Raw genomic sequence first — 19,779 nt, forward strand, 5'->3', positions numbered from 1 at the left:
GTCGTTCGTTCAGCATCCAACCCAATACATTCATTCATTCATTTGCTGCACAGTCACTCTTGAACAAACACTCACAATGGCTCGATCTCTTGCTCTTCTCGCTGGTGCCCTCGCCACTGTTGCGGCCCAGACTACAACCGTTGAATTCCTCCTCCCCATGTTCGATCCTCAGCCTCTTGAGGGCTCTGTTGTTGCCGTGAAGGGCGGCGCGACTACTCTTGCTATTCACTGCCCTGATGCAAAGGCGACAAACTGCGGCCTTGACAGTACCAGCACCATTGTCGGTGGCCCCTCTACCATTGAGTACTCTTACACCATGCATCCTGATGTTGATGGATTCGGTGGCGGTGAAATGTAAGTACCTATTCACAAGTTCCGTGACTTCAATGCCTAACAAACCAATAGTAAGCAAAACATGGGTTGCGTCCTGGACCCCAAGAAGGATGTCGCTACCTGTTCCGTTCACCAAGTTGCAGTTCTCTCTGGTACCACCTCCGCCACCTCAATGACTGATAGTGTGAGTGGCTACAAGTCGCTTCTCATGCCCATCACTGTTACCGCTGGCGTCAACAAGCTCAACGGCAATGATGATGCTTCCGCTACCGAGGCCGCCGGTTCTGAGGCTACTTCTGCCGATAAGCCCAAGGACACTGGTGCCAAGGCCACTGATACCGCTGACGCTACTACTGCTTCTTCTGATGCTGCTGCTACTCCCGTGAGCTCCGACAATGCTGCTGGTCCTATGAAAACCCAGAATGCTGTTCTGGCTGCGGCTGCTGTTGTTGGCGGTGCTGCTATGTTGCTGTAGATGCGAGCATGTGGTTTGGACAAGCTTTTTGTAATAATGATGCCTAATTCAACATTTATTAATTCGGCCAATTTGTGAATGACATGCAATGTCAATCTAGTGACAATCGATCGATAAAGTAAGGTTTCGGCAATCAGCGTCACACTCTAAAACTATTGACAATAGCTCCATCCTGGCAGCCAGCCACGCATGTCACGTTTGAACAATGGATACTGAGAATGGCACTCATTGAGTCACGGTTGATCAGCTTGAACGTAGTATGAGCCTCTTTTTATTTGGGCTATAATAGCAACACTCCCCAATGGTAGCAACAAGACTGAGTTTACCAATAACCGCCATAATAAAGCAAGCATCATGCATAACATCTCGCTAAAGAATGAACAATCTGTGGACAACGCGAGGACGTAAATAAAAAGACAAGAAGAAAAGGGTATCACGTATGCACACGAGATGTTCAAGGTCTACTCAGTTGCGGTCCTCTCGCCCATCAAGCCAACTGGTACACTGGATGCAGCGAATAGACTACATAGTGTTAGTCGCAAGCCCATATCGAGGTTCGACCGTCTCACCTTTTCGTTGATGCGCTGTCTGCAGTACTTGCACTTCTTTGTGTGCTTGATGATGGGTTCAGATGAAGCAAGCTGCCACAAGTGCGCAAGTCCATAGAGAGCGATGCCCAGCACAAGAAAGGATATCATTTGGCCAACAAAAGATCTACTAGCTGTGAGTTTGGATATCCTAAAGACATTTAGAATGCCTACCCATATGCTAGGACAACGGCACCGTCCTCTTGGGCCTGATGAAGGGTGTTGTAGCCGGTTGTCTTATTGTAGTTTGGTCCTTTTTGCAGAACGGCAAACTTTTCCTCCATGTTTCTGTTGAGTGGGAGGAGAACCGAGATAGGTGGCATTAGTACATCGCTCACAAAAGACTTTACTAAGTCTGTGAAGGCGGCCGCAAGACTATCCAGTGTGTTAGTCGCCTTCACCGCGAATCCAGGAGACTTCATACATCAAACCAACGGCGATCTTGAGGATATCATCTTGAAACGCAAAGTCGACGAAGCCTTCCCAAAAGCGCTTAACTCTCTTGTGGCCTCGACCAAGCAGGGACTCTGACTCTCCCGAGCCAGACTCCTCGTCGTGAGATCTACCAGGCATGGTGTGATAGTTTGGACGTGATGTTCTCCAGAGGCCAGACAGCCAGGACATGGGCGAGGAGTCGAATGATCAAGTGTTTCTTATGTTTAGATATCCAGAATGCTACCAATGCTATAATGACTTGGCCGTGGAAGCTAGAATCAAGGACCGGGTGCCGAAGTGACACGCGCTACACGCGGTTGTTGGTTGGTGCCTGTGACGTCATGTGTACTCAACCGCACTTACAGGGTACCTGACTGTCTCACACCAATTACGGCCATACCTTACAGATTAATCAGTAATCTATCCGTATATGAGAATACGTTCGAGGAACTAGCAATTGACAAATAGAACGCATAGAACATGATACGCCGTATATGGGTTGCTAAGTGCTTTGAAGGGTCTTTCCTCGAAACCAAACGAGTTGGCGGTCGTTATCGTACAAGGACACTCGTGAGACTACTGATATTCATACAGCGGGCAATAGGGAAAGCCTCAAAGTAAGTATACCAACAAGGCTAGAGCTTTGCGATGATGCTTCTCATATCCTGATACATCGTGTGTTAAATCTTGTCGCGAACCCGAGATAATCACACGTTATAGTGCTTGTCATAAGTTTTGACAAAGCATAGGCTAGGAGAGGAAAAACTTAGGATCTTGGCCCTAAGTGATATAAAGACTGAGGTAGCTTGGTATAAGTTTAGGATAAATTTAATATAAACTTAGGATAGCCTTTACTAAGTTTATTTCGATACTGTATGTTAAGGTCTGATGTTTTGCTGCTTAAGGACATGGCAATTTGAATGACAGAAACATACACACTCGCGTAGAGATTAGATAGGCCAGCTATCGCATTACTATCTGACTACCTAGATGTGCCAATCTTGTGGTTTGTATAAAAAGAAGTCCGAGAAGGGAATCATTCTGAAACTGCAAAAGGAAAGTAAAACACTTTGGTATCATAGTCGCGCCCAATCTGGTTAACAAAAACCAATCATCAGTCTAGTCATCATGTCTCATCAAATCTAGTAGCTCCCCTTTCGTGGCTTCCACTGTCTCTTCCTCTCACGTCGCATAAGACACAAGTGCATGACCCAGTAGATAGCTGCGATAATCATAAGAGCAGCAGCAGCCCAAGTCAGCGCCAGGAACTTATTTCCAACAGACGCCGACAGTCCAACATCATCGCCGACGTCGTTTATCTTGTTTACACCCTTCTTGCCAGCCACAGTGACGAGAATGCTGGCGATGAGGAGCACAAGTGCGGCGAGACCCGAAAGAATGACGTTGACGGCGTTGACGCCGCGTCGAGCGAAGAGGAAGAATGCGCCGGCGCTCGCGATCATGGCGAGGCCGGAGAAACCCACTGCGAGGACGTAGAAGACGAATGTGACCAGGAGAGCCGTGTTGAGAAGATCGATAGAATCTTGGATGTCATCGGGCCAGTTAATGTCAGCAAGGTTCATCTGGAAAGGTCCAACTTCGAGTTGCTTGTCGAGCATCTCGGTGAGGTTGAAGCGTTCTATAAGATCAGCAATCGTTCTCAATCTACAATAGGGTTCTACTCACTCTCGGGGGCAGAGTTGGTGCAGTTTGTGACGTTATATCCAGCACCAGGAGTCGTAGCATTGGGCTTGTACTGTCCATCACATGTAGCCATGACATGAATGGAGTACCACTCCGAAATACCAATAGTGTCGGCCAGCTTGTCTGCAACGTCACCAGTGATGTCGTTGATCTTTCCCTTGACATCGTCCTTAACTTCGTTCCACTTGTCGGTGACCTTGCCAAAGAAGCCATCATCTTCATCGTTGTTATTAGAAGAAGCGTCGCTGTCAGTGTCGAGAACGTTATGGCCAATCATTGAAGTGTTGAGCTAAACTGTCAGCTTGCGTTTTTGAGAAGTTGCTTTAAACCTACCCGTGCAACAGAGTATTCTTCCATAAACCCTTCCTTGTGACCAGCAAAAAGGCAGAGCATTGAGAGGATAAAGGCCACCATGGACAGCACCAGGGGCAAGAGGACGAAGAACCTCGACAGCATGGTTACGACGTATGATACTGCGAAAGCGGAGTGTCTTCAAGTTGTAGAAATACGAAAATCAACAATTCAAAGGAATGTCCAGTAGACACCGGGGAAGTCGTGTTGACTTTGCGGGTGGTGTAGTGAAATAAATACTTTACTAGTACTGAGACCCTGTCTGTCAATGATGCAAACTTCGACAGCGCATAACCAAGGATGATTCGCGCACAGAGCTTCTGAAGAGTCTACCAAGCCAAGCTAAAAAGAGCACAAACGCCAGAGATTCAGAACAAGCTCAAGGCCGTGTTCATGAGCGCATCGCCGTGCAAATCATGTCCCTAAATAACGGCCAATTCCGAAACAGACCAATCATACATTGAGCGCTTGCGTCACTGGCTGGGCTGTTTTTTTTGTTTCTTTTCTTGGCTGGGGATTCTTTGAGGGCTGCATCAAAAATGGCTGGGAAAACCGGTTGTGCAGGGGTCGGGGCTGGGATGGACGTCAGCCACTTGATCAATCGACAGTGGACGCGTGTGAAACAAAAACGGGACAGGGGTCAAGAATTGGGTCTGCTGAATCATTGTTTCTATGTTTGTTCTTTATTTCGTGAAAGAGGCCTCTTTCTCGTATTTGATGCACTGTTGATGGTGGACCGTATGGGTCAGTTGACCGAAACAAGATGGATATGGACCCTGAATATCTTTATTAGAGTTGTGCATAGTGTTCACGGGTGAGGCTTACCGATAGCCCGGTCGAGAAGTGGTTCACTGCCTCACTTCTTTGATGCTTGCAAGAGTAAAAGACTCTGATGCCGGCCGCCCTCAGTCTTCTCTTCCTGTCTTTTGGCGATCGATCAATGCCGATGATACTGAGAGATTGTTCTTCAATCGTAGCCTTCCAACCTTGTTATTGTGACTATCCGCGTCCACCCAGCATCCAAGAGCGGGTCATCCGCTCATCTATCCGGTCGGCTTCCGTAGCTCAGTTGGTTAGAGCGTCGTACTAATACTTCAATCCGAGTATTCGGTAATGCGAAGGTCTCAGGTTCAAGCCCTGGCGGGAGCAATCCCAACGCCTTCCGGATCTCTCTTTTTGCCGATTTTTGCTCTTCTCAAAGAGTGATTGTGGTCGTGATGCGGACTGGTGATGAAGTGGCTGGTGTTGAGCAACGATAGGCACGTAGTGTATGTAACACTGTGAGCAGACATGAACTTGTTGTTACTCAGACTTGTTTCTTTGACTACCGGAAAGATCGAGTCCTTCTTTGTCACACTGAACACTGGGCAAAAGGCAACCATGATCCCAATTCCTTCGACCTCGAGGCTCCAGATAACACTAAGCATTGCAAGCTCGACGAACTTACGCAGGCGATCCCTCTATAAGGACATATTCTCATGCTTTTACTTAACCGAGCTACAGCACTACACTCATTTTCCCAGGCGCTGGACTCAGAGAAGTACCATCGAATGAGTTCCCTGACCCAAGAATGCGTCGTCAACTATTGATGATCCACGTTGCCAACGACCCACGTATGACGAGTACAGAGCCTAAATAAAGATGAGAAAAATGTCGCACAGCTTCCACGGAGGTCAGAGACGTGGTTTATCTCCATTGAAGCAGATAAATGACTCGTTTGCTTCTGGCTCTTATTCCACCACTTAGAGCAGTGCTCAACGGTTGATTTTCAGCCATATTCCAAGCCTCAAACTTTGCTGCTCAGAGGCGAGTTAAGAAAATGAAGCTCATCTTTGATACAGGTTACTTTGCAATGACTTGGAGACTTGCGCTGCAATGATACCATCGGTATCCCTGCTTGGGTTGATGGTCAAATCTTGGTAATTGAATGGTTATGTTTCAGGAGCCGCTGTCAAGATCTTAGCCAAAGCCAAGACACGGTTATGCTCCCCGGAATCTTCTTTCCCGGGGTAACTGACATGGTTGGTATTTTGGGTTGTCTCATCACCATTCTCTGGGGCTGCTTCCATTCCATATTGAAAAGTCATCTCTTGTAGCTAAAAACTTCGAGATTTCTTCTGGCCTTTTCTTTTGTCGTTACCAACGGCCAACGGCTATCGGCAAAATGCGCATCCTGGGCCCGAAGAATTGACTTTTCATGGCGTCCTTCGATCGAAAGTCTACGAAGCCGAATCCACACTTACACAAACTTCCTCACACTGGCTGCCTCGATGCTTAACCACGTATTTCACGCTATGAGTTCACCATGAACACAGTGCAAGGGAGTGATACGTCCTGATCTTTCTTTATCCCGCGAGTGGCGTGTTAGACTTTTTATCGATAACAGATCGGGAAACTGATGAGGGCACCTCAACAACTGACAGGCTGACGGAGTGACTTGAGATGGACCTATGTTGCCACTGGTTTGCTATGTGGATTCGTAAGTGACCTTGTATTCTTAGAGTAACTCTGCAAGTTGAGTGAAGAGTCTGCCTCGATCGGGCCTCGAATTGGCTCGGATGCGTGCGTGTTTGCGTGTACCTGCATGAGTACGTAGAATTATTCATCTTCGACGTGTCTTCGATCTAGTTGTGGTTGACCTTAAGACAACCTCATTTCCATCTCACTTTCTTTCCTGTCCGTCTTCCATATTTCTTTCTTGTAGCAAACCTTTCTCTTTTTCCTGAGGACATACTCTCGTTACTAAAGTCTAGAGTTTCTTGTATTTGCGTTACACTATTATCGTACTATCAGTCACAATGCCTTCCATCAACAGCCTCCTCACAATGGCCCTGGCAGGCTCAGCCAGCGCTGCGTTCCAGGGTTTCAACTATGGCTCGACATTCACAGATGGAAGAGTGAAGGCTCAGTCTGACTTTGAGAACGAGTTCAAGACCGCCGCTGGTCTCGAGGGCACCGGTGGCGCCTTCACCAGTGCTCGCCTCTACACCATGATCCAGGGTGGCTCAACCAACCAACCCATCTCTGCTATTCCTGCTGCCATCAAGACCAGGACCAACCTGCTCTTTGGTCTCTGGGCTTCTGGTGACGGTTTCGCCAACGAGATCGCCGCTCTCAAAAACACTGTCGACCAATACTGTGGACAACTTGACGGCCTCGTCGCTGGCATTTCTGTTGGAAGTGAGGATCTCTACCGTATTTCTCCTACTGGTATCAAAGCCAATGAGAACCCGGGCACCAACCCTGATGTCCTCGTCGACTACATTAAGCAGACTCGTGCTGCTATCAAGGGCACTTGCCTTGAGTCTGTCGCCATCGGTCACGTCGATACCTGGACCGCATATGCCAATGCTTCCAACAATGCTGTCATTGAGGCCTGTGACTGGCTTGGCATGGATGCTTATCCTTATTTCGAAGATACCAAGAACAACCCCATCTCTGAGGGTGCAAACCTCTTCAAGGCTGCCTGGAATGAGGTCAAGGCTGTTGCTAAGGGCAAGGAGATCTGGGTCACTGAGACCGGATGGCCCGTCAGCGGCAAGACATATGGCAAGGCCGTTCCCTCCACCAAGAATGCTCGCACGTTCTACGAGGATGTCGGCTGTCCTATGTTTGGAGATATCAATGTTTGGTGGTACACACTCCAGGACTCTGCTCCCCAAACTCCCAACCCCAGTTTTGGCGTCATTGGCTCCGAGTTGACCGAGAAGCCCCTTTACGACCTCAGCTGTGATGAGAAGAGCAAGAAGGGAACTCTGGTGAGCCGCAGCAACAACGGCAACGTTGAGCACCGCTTCGTCAGCCCTTCTTTCGCAACTGGTAATTATACCAACGGAACTGCGCCTGTCGTGCCTGGCACTCCCACTTCTCTCGTGCCCACTCCTTCTTCCACCTCCGGCAACGGTGGTTCTGCCGCAACCCCCTCGCCTGGCAGCGGTGCTCAGCAGCTCAACTCAATGAGTGCTGCTGCTGTAGCATTCATTCTTGCCGCTGCTCTGTTGTAAGCGGAACATAAATGATTTAAGTTATTTCTGGGATATAGAATCGGAATTGGTAATGGGCATTGGGACAGGGCATCAAAAAGGCGCACCTGAGTACATACATATGAGCACATGATTTTCCAATGAGTCGACATGTGTATTGACGAGAATAAAATGATATGAGATCTACAATTTCGAGGCACCGGTCGATTGTGACATTCGATGAATCAATTCAAGGAGATCAAAGGTTTGAGAGCAGAGATTTGTCTAGTAGAGCTCATAAGCCAATAATCCCCAAAATGTTTACAGAAAGACATAAATATAAAATACCTGTCTGTAAAAGAGAAGAACAGCTATTTAAAGTACTAAGGCAGACGATTTGTGATTTTGTAATACTTTATACCTTGATATTTTCCGGGATAATGAAACAGCCAATCTAGGAAAAACTCAAGATTAGAGTAATTGGCCAAAAGGGCTCTTGTCTTCCTGCTTCATGAAGGTACGTAGGTCAGTACCTTCCATTGCCATTCACACCAACAGTGCCTACCCGTAAGGTAACCGCAAGTTGGCGATATAAGCTATTCCTTCCCTTGTTCGCTCTCATCAACAACAACTGCAAGTGACGTTTTTTTTTTTCTCTCCTTTCTTCTCCCTTTTCTCCTTCAGCGATCATCATCATCATCATCATCATCACCAACAAAGGCCGTAAGTCAAGGGTCCTTTCATTTGCCGTGCCGCTTCATTCCTTCACTTCAGTTGTTCCTTCATCCGAGTTGTTACTGCTACATCTTCATGTGCACAATTTCTCTCTCATACCCTTTATTGACTCTTGGCTTCCTCCAGACATCCCTCAAACCCACCCAGGAAGGCTGGGGCAGAGGCCACAGCCACAAAGAAGAAGAGGTCCCGGCTCTTTTGTTCGTCCCGCAAGAAGGCCAATCACACGGTGGACACTTGCCGCGCTGTTCGTAAGTATTCTTTTTATGAATTATGCAAGTTATTCAAGACATGCATACTAACCAACCTTAGCTGGAGCTGTCACTATTCTGAGCGGTGGAGGCCCTGTGGCCCCAACTGGCTGCACCTTCCGGCTTGTAATTTACCTCTACTAGATAGGTACCTATTGAATAGCTTACTAACTTAGGTATATAAGCAACTGGACGAGTCGAGAAGAAGAAGAACAACAAGAAGAAGAAGAACAACAAGAAGAAGAAGAACAACAAGAAGAAGAAGAAGAACAACAAGAAGAAGAAGAAGAAGAACAAGAAGAAGAAGAAGAACAACAACAAGAAGAAGAAGACTGCCGACCATAAGTTGGCAGATAAGGTTTCTGAGAGCGTGTCGGCTATGCAACTCGATTAGGGGTGTCCAGGTCTTTCTACAATACTAGCACAACCACTACAATGGGATATCTCGAGGTTGTTTACCCTCCCTACCTCCCTTGCGCAGCCAATAAAAAGATACGTCAGTCGCACTCAGCTGGACTTTTATCTGCTCGCGTGACCGACAAGAACGAGCGAACGAGCAAACGAATAAAAAAGTTTTAGTATCATTTTAGGAAGCATTGTCACAGTTTAGAAGGTACTTCCTCATATTTAGTGTATCTGAGTCTTAATTTAGATAATATCATCATAAAGCTTATGATGATACAGATATGGTTATCAGGTTTCACATTGGATTTCTTGGTGAGGTCGTCAATAGCTCTGGACCACCCCTGCACAGAGTGGATACTTCAGCCTTCAGCTTGGCGCGCAACGTGCTCATTGGCCGACTCATCTTGGGATCCAAGCCCCTCCCCCTGGCTTATCCGATCTGCCTCTAGTCTAGGAATATCCCCATTTCGTCCCCAGCTTCAACTTCAACTTCGACTTGGACTTGGATTGAAACAATACAAGTCAAGTCGAGTTGTTCTTCCTGACCTCTTGTGTCCAGTTCTATTCTTCTTGAACAGGGCCACTTATTCCTTTGCTTTTTTTTTTTTTTGTTGTCTTTCTCTTTACTTTTTACCCAACTTAGCTGTCTTTGCTAAGGACAGATATAGACATGGCGCTCACTCGTAGGAGCGTCGTTTGCTCGGCGGTCTGCCTTGCACTCCTTGTCGGCTTTGCATACGCAGGCCATGACCACGAACATGTTGAGACTATGAACAATGTCAATATTGACAACATGAGTCTCGAGGAGCTCGATACTCAACTCCAGGTACACCAAGCTTAGCTCTCCCTGCAAACGTCCTGTGCTGACTCAATCCTCCAGACCTGCCCAATTGTCGAGCAACTCAATGCCGCAAAGCACGCACACCATGCTGCTGCCCCCTCGTCGATGACTTCGCGCCTCTTCGCCGTTCTCTTCCCTGGCTCACCCGCTGTGAACGCCCTCCTTGCGACCCTCTACATCTCCGGCCCGCCAAACTTCCTTCTCGCCCTCTGCCCGACCAACATTGATCCTGCTTCTCTTTCCGTCATGGTTGCTTTTGCTGTGGGCGGTCTTCTCGGTGACACTCTTTTCCACCTTCTCCCTGAGATATTTGTCGGCGAAGATCATGATGAGGCTGTCAAGTTCGTACTTGTCGAGCCTAACCGTAACCTTGTGCTTGGACTGGGCATATTGGTGGGCTTTATGACATTCGTCGCCATGGACAAGGGCCTACGAATTGCTACAGGTGGAGCTGGCCATGATCACTCCCATGCACATGGTGATGCGCACGCTCAATCTCATAGTGAGGATAAGGCTGTTTCTTCCGCTGTTGATGCTACGGATAGTCTTGTCAAGTCTCGCAAGAAGGGTAACGAGGACAAGGGTGCTGTTGTTGCCAATGCTGTTGAGAAGCCTGAGAAGGAAATCAACCCTAGCGTCAAGCTGGGTGGTTACTTGAACCTTATGTATGTTGATTTCACGGCGTTGATCTTTTGGAACTGTACTAACACTTACAGTGCCGACTTTACACACAACATCACCGACGGCTTGGCCATGTCTGCCAGTTTCTATGCCTCCCCTACCATCGGAGCTACCACTACCGTAGCAGTCTTCTTCCACGAGATCCCCCACGAGGTTGGCGATTTCGCTCTTCTCATCCAGTCCGGATTTTCTAAGCGAGCTGCTATGGGCTCGCAATTTATCACTGCCTTGGGTGCTCTCCTCGGCACGCTCATTGGTATCGCTATTCAGGAGTTCGGTAGTCCTAGCAGTGACGTCCCCATGGGCCGTAACGAGGGTATCTGGGGAACTAGCCTGGTAAGCTATACACTCACATCCTGGAATAAGCTGCTGACTTGTTGTAGACATGGGGCGATATGCTTCTTCCCTTCACTGCTGGTACATTCCTATACGTTGGAACCGTTGCCGTCATCCCTGAGCTTCTTGAGACTGGCCCCAACAAGGCTAAAGAGCTGAAGAATATGCTCATTCAGTTCTCGGCCGTGGCTATTGGCGCTGGTATTATGTTGTACATTTCGTGGCACGACTAGAGTATGCATGAGTCGTTTTATGTGACGAGAGCTGTGTATTAGATGAAGCGGGTGTAGATGTGAGTTTGAGATATCATGGGTTTGTCATGCGTCCTTTTGATAGACATCTTTCCCATGGGGAGCGAGCGAGTGTGCCCGAGAATAGTCCAAGCTGATTTGATCTCCTCCTGGCGGTTTCAAGGCCCAGGAATTATTTTTTGTGATAAATTTATACGGTCGGGGGTTAAGTCTAGGTGTAGGAATTACAAAGCTTGTAACCAGAAAAGTATGCCTTCACATGATGTATTCTGTGTGATACCTGACATCTCAATAACAAATTCAGAGCAAACTTAGGTTCTTGTTCCTTTGTCATAAATCAAGTCCCTTGACCTCTTATTTCCTGGGTTTATCTTCCTAAGAATTCTCACCTCGGTGTTGATTTTAGGTATGTCTCACAAAAGATTGGGCTCCTGGACTAGAAAGGAGATTCTTGCCTAGGCTTCTATTTTTGATCATTTGTCCATCTACTACTTGAGATCTCTCAGGTTCTACTATATGGCTTCTTGGTGCTGATAATGCTTGCAATTCGCTTTACGTATCAACATTGCTGATTGTAAAGATCTGCTTAGCACACTTGTCACTACTTCATTTCTACCCAAAAGTGTTGATGTTAAAAAGTTTATCTACATGACAATGGCAATCATATGTGTAATGACGGCTTTGCATCAGTAAGTGCAACTGGTCTAGTATCTAAACAGCACTGTAACATTAATGTTGGAGTACTGATGATTGATGCTCTGAATATGCTAGGGAATGTTCCGGTTTAGGGTACCCAAAGTTAGGTAGCAAGAGCTCTTTAATCATCTTTAGAATTGTTACTAACGAAGACAATTGGCAAAGACTTAATAGTGACCATCACAAATAGTTATGATGACTACAGAATATTCTCACACTATCCCTTTATAGCGGTGAGTGGGTCGATGAATAAATTCTTGTTCCTTTTTCTACCATATATCGCCACTGGAACATGAACTGGTGAGAACCTCATCAAGCGGGCGGAATCAGAGACAACCCCACAAGCTCTCAATCTATCACGGATAAGAATCACTAATCGACATCGATAGCTGAGCCGCAATTTCACTAAGCACCACCGCTGGTCGATGTTATCAGATCAACGAAATAAGCCTTTTGCTCGGCAACTGGACACCCACCATCAGATCTTTTACAAGCCAATGATACGACAAAGCACAAGCCCCGGGATGGTCCTTGGACCCCTAAAATGGTACTTGTCGAGCAAAAAGCCCAGGGCTAGGGCATCTTCATGCACGGCGGCTATATCCATAGTAGGTGGACCGCGGGTGAGCGAGGCATCGCTAGATGGAATGAGTTAGAGCCTCATTTCATTAGTGCACATGACATGGATGCTGTCTGTGAATGTGTTTCCGGTATCCGGAAAGTGGAAAGATTAGTTAGGGGGTTTACGGGTTGATGGAATGAGCATAAGAGTCACGGATGGAGAATGGAAAAGAAACCATTTGCCATATAATATCACCATATGGAGCAGTGGCAGTGGAGTGTAAGGTGCTTCCTCGGTATGATCCAGGTCAAGAAACCATCTACGTCTGAGCTTGCGTGTGCCTCCACGAGTGGTTCACAATCTCTTGCCCTGGGCGCGGCAATGTCATGTCGCGATAGAAACGTGGAGAGTGGATCGCGATCAAGGTGAAGCCACTCATACTGAGAGTGACCTGTGCTGAGTGAGTTGGCTCTTGGCTTCCTAATTAATACAAGCCCAGGTGGGTTTAACAGTGGGTCAAAGGAAGAAGAGAAGTTTTCAGGTCTGCTGAGCTCAAGTGCAATATCGCTAGGTGTAGCTATCGTGAAGAGCGAAGAAAGTGTCAATGTCGGAATTGAGACCGGTTGAGTGAAAGGTGGATATTCAAGACGAAGAGGTTGGAGGGGAATGAAGGGAAAAAAAGGGGAGATAGGTGTGAGTCGAGTCAAGGGTTGACTCACCGACTCCAAGAAGGGGGGTGAAAAAGGGTTGAATTGAGAGCTGAAAACACTGAAATGGTGTTTGATGATAGCTATGGGAACAGAGTTGAAGTTGGTACAACTATCGTGAAGTTGAATCTTGGTGTTTTGGCGTTTCAACGACGATCAACACCTTCAGATCAACAAGACAGTTTGTGCCTGGCCGAAAGGAGAAGGTATGCAAGGGCTATTAGCCAACCAACTGACACGAAGCTGGCTCAGAGACGGTGAGAAGATCGCTTCGGAGACTAGCACCATCTCCAGTTTCTGTTAGCTACAGTAGCCTCAAAACTCTGCATGAGGATGTGCTGTTCCACTTCTGCAGAGCGGCCTGAGCTTCCCCGTGCTATCTCGAAAATTGCTTCTCCCCGCATCTGGCTGGGCTTGAATGCTTTGTTCGTGATCTTCTGCCGGTAGCTCAGGAGCCCATAATTACTACGACTGTGATTGTGGTGGCAGGATTCTGTTGCGTAAAGGAACAAAGTGGGACGTGGAACGTTCCCCAGAGAAAAGATGCACGTCTAGTTGTGAGATTTCCTAATTGATACTCGTGAGTTGGGGACATCTGACGATATCGGACCCTGACATGGCGAAACGAGAATTTCTATCCAGCCACGCTTCCAAAATAAGAACACGTTGTCTGCTGTTACGGTGCGGGATGCCCGTCGAAAATCGGCCATTGGCGGCGGCATCGTGCGGCATCGTGATGGCCTGGACGGTCTCAACTGATGGTGGGAGGGGCAATTGGAGAAAAAGGGAAAAAAGCAGCCGCCAGCGAAGGAGAAAGGGATAAGGGAGGGAGGGTCAAGGACTGGGGGGTGTAACGGAGTGGTGAAAACAGTGAGTAACAATAACACATAACTCCATGAGGAGAAGGGAAATGAAAATGAAAATGAAGCCCACGATGCAAAACGAGACGCTGCCACGCAACCATTCGAATCGTGAACTCGGGGTCCTCTCGCCAACGTTGACTCGTGGGGGCTTCACTAAATGGTAGCTATCCCCAGGCGAAGCGCGCCCCATCTCCAAAGCTTATACAGCCCGTCTCGTCCTGACAGGGATATCATTGAGGAGAAAAGGGCTAACGACATCTGCGTGTCGACGAAGACAGAGTCAGACTCAATAGTGAATGGAGTCAAAGTTAGGAATCGCGGGCGAGCTAGACCAAAACTCCAGGTTCGAGAACCGGGCACAGACGTCGAAACGGTTAGGTTAAGACTCTGACCCCAGCATTTGCCATCGCCAGGCCTTATTGATTCTGATGCGCCAGGTCGAAACAGGAATTCCTCATGTAATGGGAATTGCAGTATGCGACTCTCCCCCCTCTTGGGCTTTTAGACTCTAAACTCTAGAACATCTCACGATGTTCGCCTACGTTTCCGTGGTGTAGCCTGTCCTGTATTAGGCACGGAAAGGCGGCAGCTTAAGCAAGCCCTCATCTTCTGACCGCCGGTTTACGGCATAAGAGCGAGGGAGGAAAAAAGACCATCGGCTGGTTGTCCGGAGAGGTGCGATGGGAGATGGAGAGAGGAGGATGAGGATGAGGTGTATCAGGTTTCTCGTAAATTTCCATCCAGATACACCTGTGTTTTTCGGTTAACACCAACCAACCCGTAGAGGTTCATGTTGCTTGCACCCTCATTGAAATTTTTGGTGCATTCACAATTGCAAAGGCGAAAGAAAACGTGGGGAATCATGAAGTCATTGCAACTCCAGTTTCTGTTTCTTCCCCAATTTGTGTGAGTTCACCGTCATCATCGATCGAGAGCCTAATCCAAGGCATCAGGAATTTGGGCCGCGCAAGTGACGTCCCAGATCTCGATATCTGTATCTTGTTCCCATTTTTGGAGGGCGAAAGGAATAGTAGCTCCGGCCTGGAGATGGCTTGAGCTGTGATGGTGGGAGGAGCTGGGCGAGGGTCAAGGTGAGGCTCTTGGAAGACGGGCCGGCTCACACCAGAAATTGCTAGAACCATGCAACGAGTGCATGGAAAGCATGGAACAAATGGAAACATGGCGCATGGCTGGCTGGCTGGCTGGCTGGCTGGCTCAGGGCTGGCTGGAGGTGCCTTGCAGCCTGTCTGTCAATCATAGCTCCATACCCAGGTACTTACTTATGCATTCATTGTGCTATGCGTTGCTATTATTATGCAATGCTCAACTGTCGTAATCCGATGACGCCGGCCGTGACTCCGGCCAGCTCTGGCCACCATGATGACTCTTTTTCGAAGCATCCCGAACGACATTTCCAATGTTTACTTGGAAGGATTCTCCACTGAGAGACTGAACTGCAAGAGACAGTTTAAATTGAATTGGAGACTTGATTTGGTGATTTGGTGATCAACGGATTCTCATCCGCGCCAAGAAACCATAGCGTCCTACCTTAACCCAAAGTTAATCAAGTCAAGCAGCTTCAAGACCTGAAGCCGACTATCGGATGTTTTATTATTTAGCCTCTGAACTGACTGGGCTGTTGGGGATGGTCACAGTCGCACCGGGCCCAGCTGCAAACGCACGCACAGTCAGGAACGGGATCTGTTGGAGAAGTCGGGAATGAACATGACAAGGCAAATAAGGACCCCTTCGGCACTGAAGAGCCTGTAGCCACTTCTCCACCATCGGCGCTAGTCATGCACGATTTGTCGAACCCCGGTCGGATGGCTCACAAAGCTCGGAAGCCTTTTTCTCATATCCCCCCCACTTCTATTTTTTTTTCTTCAGAGCGAGTCGAGTCGCCCGTGTAAGTGAGAGACTCATTAAGGTACCGGTACCGCGATGGAGCTCATCGTGGATATCTTTGAGGTAAGAAGAGAGGGTCTGGTGTTTGATCCAGCTCTTCAAACACGCTCTGGGTGTGTTTCGTGAAGAGCAGCAATGGTAAGACTTCCGAGGAGGTCAGGTCGGATCTGGAAAGGGAAACCTCGTAGCAAAGACTGCAGTCAAGCAAATATCGTGCATAGATGTTACAATATTGGAAGATGCAGACATGTAAACGCTGTTGTCTTGTCTATGATCAACAATCCGTGCTTCCTCCCATCTTAACTTACTCCAAATCTGAAGCCCTTGTTGATGGCTTCTCCAACTAACTCACCACCCCTCTGAGGTTGATTTATTTAGAAGCAAAAAAGACTTTTCTCCAACCTTTCCAGATCACCTTTATGGCTGAAATAGTGGCTGATGATGTGCTTTTGGCTGCCATCCAACTCACATCTTCCGATATTCAGCCAGGCATCACATCACATGAGAAAGATTAACGAGGCCAACACCTTGCGTCGACAGAGTGATATTAAAGCACGTCGTCGTCAGCGTTTGCACCCCCAGGAAATGTATAACAGTGACAGCGCAGTATAAACGAGCTGTTCTTCTCATCACCAAATTACCCTCTCTAGTCTCGACCACGATCTAGCAACTATTGCAGACTCGCGAGACCCAGCAACAAGAGCACGCGCTCCCTGGGTCCCACCAACTTACAGCGCGCACACCCCTAGCAATCAACCCCCCTACCCCCCTGTAAGCACCTCAGCATCCTAGACAGGGCAAGCTCAAGCACGAACCAAAGTAACGGGTACGGTACCGCCGCATTTCTGTTTTTATATAGAATACTATATATATGACTCTGGCCTTGCCCTCCCATCATATCGTCAAATCTCATATCAGTATCAGTATCAGCATCAGTATCAGCATCAGCATCATTCTGCTCTTTTGCAATCATCACAATGTCCAACCCTGTATCGGACAACGGACCTCGGTCTACTAGACCCCGTCCTGCCAAATCCGGCATCGACATCAAGCTCGACCAGCACTGGAGCTCAAAGTCGTATACTTCTGGCTCCAAGGTCACAGGAAACGTCATCATCAACACCCAGCGCGATGTTGCTTATGATGGCTTTGACATCTTCTTCACTGGCACTGCCTACACTCGTGTTGACTTTGTCAGCCAATATTCCAGCGCCAACTACGCTTCTCGTCCTTTCATGAAGCTCCGCATGCCTCTCAGCCCGGCAGATTTCCCCAGCAATCGTGTCTTCGAGGCTGGCCGCACATATACAATCCCCTTCCACTTTGTTGTTCCCCACCAGCTTACCCTCAGCGCATGCAACCACCCCGTGGAGCATGAGGGTATCAGGGACCACCACCTTCAGCTCCCCCCTACCATGGGATTCTGGGAGCGCAACGATCAGTCTCCTGACATGGCTCACATCGAATATGGCATCCGTGCCGTGGCTACCAAGAACAGCGAGGATGAGGGCCGAACTTTGCCCCTTGATAGCTTCCACATGGTCAAGGTTCTCCCTGCCATGCCCGAGGATGCTCCTCTTGATATCTGCACCAAGGACGAGCGCTACTGTCTCTCCAAGACAAAGCCTATCCGCAAGAACCTCTTCTCTGCCAAGCAGGGCGAGCTCGTCACTACGGCTTCTCAGCCCAGTGCCATTATGCTCTCTGGAAACTTCCTCAACGCCAGCGGTACCAACTTGAAGGTCAACTTCGAGTTCAGCTCCATCTCCAAGGATGTTACACCTCCCAAGGTCAACTCCGTTAGCGCTAAGCTCCACGCAACCACTTTCTTCAGCAGTGCTCCCATGACACAGCTCCCTAACTTGGGTTCTCGCGTCAAGCACCAGGGCACCCCATCGCTCACTTACTCCACCACCACACCGGTCCCCATGCGACCTGATACCCAGCTCACGTGGGAGGATGAAGCTCCTGCTTCTCGACGGGACTCTGGCTACGACAGTGCTTTCTGGAATGAAGGAGAGATATCTGAGTCTGATGATACCCAGCGCAACAGAAAGGCCAGCAAGTACAATGTCCGCCGCTACGCCACTCTCGATGTTCCTTTCAACCTGCCCACTTCCAACAGCAAGCTCTTCCTCCCTACCTTCTACTCGTGCCTCAGCGCCCGCGCTTATATCCTCCACCTTACCCTATCTGTTGGTCCCATGAACACCAACATCAACCTCAGCATCCCTATCCAGGTGGCTGTTGAGAATACCTACAACCACATCGACGACGATGAGCTTCCTTCTTTCGACGCTGCCATCGCCGAGGCTGAAGAAGCCGATGTCGATCTTCACCTGCAGCCCCGCCTCATGCAGGTTCCTGATGCCCGATTCCAGGGCAACAGCGTGCTTCCTGGCTACGAAGACATGCGAATGCGAGCCCAAGTGGCAGTTGCCTAGATGGCAGCAACTTTTACAAGCAAGACAACTTAATGGATATTAATGGAGGAGGATCTGTTCCAAAAAGTTCTTATGATACCACGTTTCCAAAAAAGAAGGAGGAGATGGGAAATTTTTATGACCTTTGTTTATTGCATTACTCAGCGAGGAGTTTTCGAGTTTTTTTCCCAAAAACGATTCGATTTTCTGCCAAGAATGGTTCTTGGCATCTTTTGGAGTTTAGAGGACGTTGCATATACATACATACAAGCATTATACAGGGGGTGCATTATTGGGATTACATAAAATGGGAATCGGACAGCGCATTCCGAAGCGAGTTTTACTATGTTAGAGACGTGGAACCACCACATGATCCTTTTTGTTATAGAAGAATATGATAATCTTCCAACATTTCTTGCTTTCTTGATGTGATCTGCTGTTCTGCGCGTATTTCTCTGGGTGTATAAAAAATAGCATTTTGTTACGTATTAATAATGTCAGACAAGACCACAGTCGACTCATCCAAAGGGGTCTCAAAAAAGGAACGTTTCGGAAATGCCGTCGGACGATGAACCACGTGAACGAATTTGGCCGAAACCGCAGCGGCACCAACAGCTGCTGTGGAATCATTATCGTGTTACATCCGAGAATGCGTTGCTTTCCCATGTTATTGCCGTGGCTATCTCATGATCTTCCACTTTGCAGTATACAGACATGCGCTCCAACTTGATTGGATAGGGCTGTGGGACAAGGCGGGATCTTGCATACGGGATGGGGCGGAGCCTGTTTATTGGTGGATTTGGGGGTCGCTTGAAGAGCGTGCAGCTTGACAAAAGATTTGGTGGAAAAGGGCTGGGATAGACAGAGACAGAGATGGCCATTTGTCTTGGTTCCCGGCTCTGCGAACCTTGGTAATGTCAGTTGTTGATTGGTAAATGATATAGTGAGAAGTTCTTGCACACATATTCCGCAGTTAACATGATGCTTAACGTGGTTCATCCTTGGCAATCCCTGGACGACCTTGATCTTAAGCCGTGACCCAAATATCTTTGCTAGGTGAGGAATATCTGCGCGGACGGAAAATATATCTATATCTGCATGGGAGAATCTTTCTCTTCTCTTCTCTTGTCTCTTCTTTTCTTTCTTTTTTGGCTTAAAAGATGTATATATAAAGTTGATCAATGGGCCTGATGCACGTATTTAGCCGCTCACTCTTGCTCAAGTAATTTGGCAATGGCCTCAGTTGGCTAGATCTGTTATACCTCCTTGCTGTTAC

The 19,779-nt window shown here is 48.0% G+C and overlaps 7 protein-coding genes and 1 non-coding gene across 8 annotated transcripts; 6 read left to right on the top strand and 2 right to left on the bottom strand.

The window, feature by feature from the left end:
* Window positions 1–76: 76 nt before the first annotated feature.
* J7337_004209 (uncharacterized protein) lies at window positions 77–808 on the top strand (the record flags this gene model as incomplete). Its single annotated transcript, XM_044821906.1, has 2 exons — window positions 77–354; window positions 406–808. 2 exons carry the CDS (start codon window positions 77–79, stop codon window positions 806–808), a joined length of 681 nt encoding a protein of 226 aa, XP_044683239.1.
* Window positions 809–1,273: 465 nt separating this feature from the next.
* Window positions 1,274–1,968, bottom strand: J7337_004210 (uncharacterized protein; the record flags this gene model as incomplete). The annotated part of the gene is made up of 4 exons (XM_044821907.1): window positions 1,274–1,330; window positions 1,378–1,522; window positions 1,570–1,770; window positions 1,820–1,968. 4 exons carry the CDS (start codon window positions 1,966–1,968, stop codon window positions 1,274–1,276), a joined length of 552 nt encoding a protein of 183 aa, XP_044683240.1.
* Window positions 1,969–2,972: 1,004 nt separating this feature from the next.
* Window positions 2,973–3,990, bottom strand: J7337_004211 (uncharacterized protein; the record flags this gene model as incomplete). Its single annotated transcript, XM_044821908.1, has 3 exons — window positions 2,973–3,469; window positions 3,517–3,823; window positions 3,868–3,990. The coding sequence occupies 3 exons, from the start codon at window positions 3,988–3,990 to the stop codon at window positions 2,973–2,975; spliced, it is 927 nt and encodes a 308-aa protein (XP_044683241.1).
* Window positions 3,991–4,939: 949 nt separating this feature from the next.
* Window positions 4,940–5,034, top strand: J7337_004212. Its single transcript has one exon. It is a non-coding gene; the product is annotated as a tRNA-Ile (tRNA).
* Window positions 5,035–6,683: 1,649 nt separating this feature from the next.
* J7337_004213 (uncharacterized protein) lies at window positions 6,684–7,889 on the top strand (the record flags this gene model as incomplete). The annotated part of the gene is made up of 1 exon (XM_044821909.1): window positions 6,684–7,889. One exon carries the CDS (start codon window positions 6,684–6,686, stop codon window positions 7,887–7,889), a length of 1,206 nt encoding a protein of 401 aa, XP_044683242.1.
* A 768-nt stretch (window positions 7,890–8,657) lies between these two features.
* On the top strand, window positions 8,658–9,227 carry J7337_004214 (uncharacterized protein; the record flags this gene model as incomplete). The annotated part of the gene is made up of 2 exons (XM_044821910.1): window positions 8,658–8,829; window positions 9,019–9,227. The coding sequence occupies 2 exons, from the start codon at window positions 8,658–8,660 to the stop codon at window positions 9,225–9,227; spliced, it is 381 nt and encodes a 126-aa protein (XP_044683243.1).
* A 681-nt stretch (window positions 9,228–9,908) lies between these two features.
* On the top strand, window positions 9,909–11,329 carry J7337_004215 (uncharacterized protein; the record flags this gene model as incomplete). Its single annotated transcript, XM_044821911.1, has 4 exons — window positions 9,909–10,064; window positions 10,119–10,744; window positions 10,796–11,096; window positions 11,144–11,329. 4 exons carry the CDS (start codon window positions 9,909–9,911, stop codon window positions 11,327–11,329), a joined length of 1,269 nt encoding a protein of 422 aa, XP_044683244.1.
* A 5,728-nt stretch (window positions 11,330–17,057) lies between these two features.
* Window positions 17,058–18,524, top strand: J7337_004216 (uncharacterized protein; the record flags this gene model as incomplete). The annotated part of the gene is made up of 1 exon (XM_044821912.1): window positions 17,058–18,524. One exon carries the CDS (start codon window positions 17,058–17,060, stop codon window positions 18,522–18,524), a length of 1,467 nt encoding a protein of 488 aa, XP_044683245.1.
* Window positions 18,525–19,779: the final 1,255 nt, after the last annotated feature.

Source organism: Fusarium musae, chromosome 3, assembly GCF_019915245.1.
Source record: "Fusarium musae strain F31 chromosome 3, whole genome shotgun sequence".
Classification (NCBI taxonomy): Eukaryota; Fungi; Ascomycota; class Sordariomycetes; order Hypocreales; family Nectriaceae; genus Fusarium; species Fusarium musae.